General features: G+C 41.6%; 1 protein-coding gene across 3 annotated transcripts; it reads right to left on the bottom strand.

Annotated features, from left to right (window-relative positions):
• Positions 1-354: 354 nt before the first annotated feature.
• LOC102077561 (uncharacterized) lies at positions 355-4103 on the bottom strand. 3 transcript variants are annotated; one of them, XM_019366192.2, is made up of 4 exons: positions 3877-4103; positions 2514-2621; positions 1044-1951; positions 355-648 (listed from the first exon to the last, which is right to left on the bottom strand). In XM_019366192.2, the coding sequence occupies exons 3-4, from the start codon at positions 1772-1774 to the stop codon at positions 411-413; spliced, it is 969 nt and encodes a 322-aa protein (XP_019221737.1). In that variant the 5' UTR covers positions 1775-1951; positions 2514-2621; positions 3877-4103; the 3' UTR covers positions 355-410. The 3 variants fall into 3 exon arrangements, with proteins under 3 accessions (XP_019221737.1, XP_005451504.1, XP_005451503.1); XM_005451447.3 differs by having other exon boundaries at positions 2514-2572; XM_005451446.3 differs by lacking the exon at positions 2514-2621 and having other exon boundaries at positions 3877-4102.
• Between the last annotated feature and the right edge of the window lie 649 nt (positions 4104-4752).

The raw sequence follows: 4752 nt of genomic DNA, 5'->3' as shown, positions 1-4752 counted from the left end.
GCAAGCTGATCATGTACAGCCTTTGGCACAGGTGAGGCAGATAAAAGTCCATTGATAGTTTGTAAAACTAAGGAATAAAACAAGAAGAGATACCTGGGCAGTTATTAGAAGCTGAAGTGTTATGTTCACGATTAAAAGTCCACCTTCTTCTAGTTTCTCAGTTGTCTTTATCCAGTTTCCGCAGTTTTGTATTTAAAAAGGAGCTCTTCGCTTTGAAGGCCATTGGCTAGTTATAAGCTGTTTAATCCAACACAGCCTCAAATAGTGATGTTTATTGCACAACTGGATCAGTTTTTAAATAGCAGCAGGAAAAGCTGTTACTTCGTGTGATTAAAAAAAACCCCAACATTCTCCTTAAAGTGACATGTCACCAATTTTTATAAGACTTTACAGGACAAGATGTCACTCAGTTATTTGCGGTAGGTGAGGAGGAAGATAATGACACCAGTCAGAAGCACCATCATCATCACCACAGATGTTAGGAGTAAGGCACGACACACCGGGTGACTCGTCAGTCTGATCACAGTGCCGCGTGACTGACCGTGACCTTCTGCGTTCCCACTGGGAATGCCCACGTCCAGAGAGCGGTGGATGGATCTCAGAGACGTCAGCGACTGCTGAGGCCACCGCCGCTGTCCGTCAGTTGACCTTAAAAACAAAAATTAAATAAATTCAAACTAAATGTTTTATGCATTTATTCAAAAAAAAAAAAAAAAAAAAAAAACTTTAGTTGTGCACCGTTACCAGTGCAAAAATATTTAGAAAAAAAATATACACAATCCATCTATACGCACACCTTTTGCTGATTAATAACTGATATATTGCTCCGACCCAATTTCACAGCTCTACTATCACCAGTAAAATACATTTCTGATAAACAGCATGACTTGTTGATTTCACTCCAAAACAAGATTAAGATTAATATGAGTATTAAAATATTCCTGCTATTCAGTTTTTCCTTTGAATTCCAGTAAGGAAACATTCGAACTTTCAAAGAACCACTTGAACAAAAAGGCAAGGAGAAGGCTTTCACCCTTACTGACCTTTTGACCTCCAGCTTCCCTTTGCTGCGGAGGAAACGGATGCTGTACACTCTCTGCATAGCAGCTGGAAGGTAAGACAAAACATTTGAGTCTGTGGCCAGTTTTGGCAGGCCAAGGGAAGGCAAGGGTGTAAAGCTGCGGCACAGCGGACACTGGATGGCGTTGGGCTCGGTCGACTTGACGTTCATGCGAGCCAGGCACTCCAGACAGAACGTATGCTTGCACTGCAGCATCTTGGGGCAGCGGAAGACATTGTTGAATTGACTGAAGCAGATGGCGCACTCCAGGTCTGGACAGTTTTCCTCAGAGCACTGAGTTGGGAGGGGAATGGGATGGAGGTCTGGGGAGGGGATGATCACAGAGACCTGATATGAAGACGGGTTGCCAAACGCAGAGTAGGGATTTGCTGTGAAACCAGGTTCTGGAGTAGAGACTGATGCCAGATCAGACTGAGACCTGGCTCCAACACCGAAGTCTGGATTTGAGGCTGGAAGCTGGACTGTAGAACTTGGCGATCGGACCAGGGTTTGGGGACCTTCTTGGTCTGATGAGGCCTCGTGTGGAGGAAAGTTGTGGCCTGAAACTGTAGCAGAACTATTATCTGGGCGGATGACTGGAGAAGACTGATCGTACGACGGAGCTAAAGCCAATTCTTGGGGTGAACTTTGAGAGCGAGATGCTGCGGCGCCACTCAAATGAGAGTCAAGATATTCATTTCCGTAGGGATTCATGTCTCATGTGCTGACGCGCTGACAAGCTGACAACACAGGAACAACAAAGCTGCAACGAGATGAAGCCTGAGCCTTCAGCGGTAACCAGGGACGAGACGCATCAGTTGTGGATTAACAGACTGGACAGAGGGATGATGCTGCTCCCTAATCTTCAGATCATCACACCCTTTCCACACTCTAAAAAGGAAACACACTGTCAATAACCAAAACTACAACTATTAAATCTTATAGCCTCAATTGAAACTAAACACTGACATTAGCATTTCCCATCTGTGAACCATTAAAATAAAGTTATTCCCAGTTTGATGTCAATGTTCCCTGCCCTACACTAATATCTTTTTAATATAATTTATAATATAAATAACATTTGGACATTTTCTTCAGTGTGGGTCTACCAGCAGACCAACAGCCAAGGTCAAAGTCAGATACTTGTAATATCGACTGGATATTTTGTAACACAGCAACCAGAGTGTCTCAGCTGACAAGATACTCCAGATTCCGAAGCACTCACAGCTGGAGTTTTTCAGCTGGCCAAAAAATGTTTTTGTGTTAATGCCTCTTAAACTGAAAGACCAACTGTGACCCAAGAAGCGAGGTTAAAACAATATTTATGTAAACACAGGTATCAAGGGGCATAAATGTGTACTGGATACTGTTGTTTAAATACTGCAATCAAGAGGCTGAAGTAGCTTACACGTCATATTTATGGCTGTTGTGGGCACTTAACAATTTTGCTCACCTATATCAGTGCTGCTGCTGGTGAAACAGACACGAGTGCTTCTCCTTAAAACATCAGATCTGCATAAAATTACATTTGGCAGTTTTAAAACTGCCAATTTCCAACTGCCTGTGCATAAAAAAAAATATGCCACTTTCTTAGAAACTACAGAGAAGGACAAACAACTGACAGTTTGCGCATTCAAAATGCAACAAAAAGCACAAAAAGCATTCCACTGAAGCCATTTCAGCTTGCCTTTGCAGGCAAAGCACACTTCTACAGTCACATTCATCCTTTCTCAAACACAAAGTCCACATACACTTCTCTACCAAACTTTTGACCACACGTTTGATCTTTAAGACCTCACAGTCTGAAATGGACACAAAGGGCTTATAGGGTGCTCAAGACACCTGGAATAGTTTTTAATTTTCAAAACTAAGGATTTCTAGTAATCAACATTAAAAACCAAACAAAGCGCTTACCTCCTCCCGTGGTTCTCTCACATCAGCTCTGTATTAAACTGGCAACATGTTTCCACTGGTTTGCATACCTTTACGTAAAACTGAATTACCGTCTGTGTTTTAATAAACAACATTGTGCTAGAGCCGCGTTCCACAGAGTGTCCAACTGCACAGAAATTTGCATTGTCCGGTTTATTTACAAAAGGCAAATGTCATGCAAAATAAGACCGGCCTCCTCGCTGTGACAGTCTAAAGCACACCGAGCAGGAATCACCTCAGATGCTCTAACATGTTACTAAACTCCAAGAAAAACTTTTACATGAGTCATCCTCTATGAGGTTAGCATTTTTTTCCTATTTACATAAAGACTGGCATTTCCTAAAACAGTGGACACAAATATGAATGCGTCACAAAAGTCACAGTCTGTGTGGCGTTTTTAAAATTACTCCCAAAATGAGTTAATCACTATGGATACATATAAATATTGTTGCGGCATTTCAGATGTTTCCTTTTATTGCAGTAGGCTAAGTTTTCAAGATGGAAAAGATGATCCGCAACAAGGTGTTAAGTGAAGAGTTAAGTGGGGCATAAAGCTAGCTCAGAAAACCAAAACAAAACTTGAATCTTCATCAACAACAAAATCAACACAGACTCTTTAACCATAAAGAGGATAAAACGATGACACCATTTACGTCATGTAAAACAGCTGGAGTGGGAATTAAAAGACAGCAAAGATCAGAAACGATCAGTTCTTGCGTCACAACTTTACACAACGCCGAATTTGTCTTAAACCCCTCTCGATGTGTAAAACCTCTACAACAAGTCGTTCTGCCCAGTGCATGCGCTGGTGTATAAACAACAAACGTAAAATTGTTTGATTTATGAGTGAGGTGTGGTGAGCGTGCAGAGAAAACTGCTCTTACCGCTCCTAATCATCGCTATTTGTAGCCTTTTCTTGCCCCACGCTTCATCATTATAAGTCAGTGCCTCGGATTAAACGCCCCTTCGGGTTTAACTGTAAATGCCAAAGTTAGTTTTGACTTTGGTCCAGCTCAACTTCTCGCTTTCGAATTTGAATGAAAGGAGGAAACGAGTTTAGTCAAATCACCTACTGGCCCGACACTCCGGCTAGACTATTTAAAAGCTCATACACACCTGAACACAGTGATGCTGATTAAAGGATCAACGGAGAGGAGAAATTTTCCACCTGATTTCACACAAAGTTTCAGCTTGCACTCAAACCCATCACTTGGAAATCAGTGTATTTCATTTCCTCCATCGTTTCCAGGTATTCATTAAAGCGATTTTTACTACCCACCTTCGTAAATGTCATTATCTTTATTCACTGTAATATTTAACTTTTGGGTGACGGCACAAAGACAGAGAGAGGAGGGGAGAGAGCAAAGAAAGACAGAGCAAAAAGAAGCGGGTAAGAGTTGACATGTAGTCAAATTCTCTCAATTATTATAAAGCTGTAGCTTCTATTTCACCCACATTCAATTCTGATGATTTCCCATAACACATAACGCAGTGTTTTGTCCTGTTGTCGACTGTGGATCCCCCACTTGCTCTTATAATCATAAGATTATATGTTTGTTATTTTCTAGTTTGTAGCTGAGTGAGGAGGATGAAGAGAGGGAGAGGACAGAGAGGTTGTATGAGGACAGGAAGAATGAGGGAGGAAATACTGAAGCTAGCTGGAAAAACAAGAACTATTTTTCACAATGTAGTTTTTCATGTGTTCCATGGATGCTTTGCGTGCTTTCCAGTAGCACACTTAAAAAATGCCAGTGGACACT

Source organism: Oreochromis niloticus, linkage group LG12, assembly GCF_001858045.2.
Source record: "Oreochromis niloticus isolate F11D_XX linkage group LG12, O_niloticus_UMD_NMBU, whole genome shotgun sequence".
NCBI classification, from domain to species: Eukaryota; Metazoa; Chordata; class Actinopteri; order Cichliformes; family Cichlidae; genus Oreochromis; species Oreochromis niloticus.
This window is presented reverse-complemented; position numbering and strand designations above follow the sequence as displayed.

What these genes read in the sequence shown, in the direction of transcription:
- LOC102077561 (XM_019366192.2), bottom strand. Translation starts at nt 1,774, where the DNA reads ATGAATCCCTACGGAAATGAATATCTTGACTCTCATTTGAGTGGCGCC. An exon ending in GGGAAGCTGGAGGTCAAAAG is followed by an intron (nt 649 to 1,043) that starts GTCAGTAAGGGT and finishes TTTGTTTTTAAG; the next exon opens with GTCAACTGACGGACAGCGGC.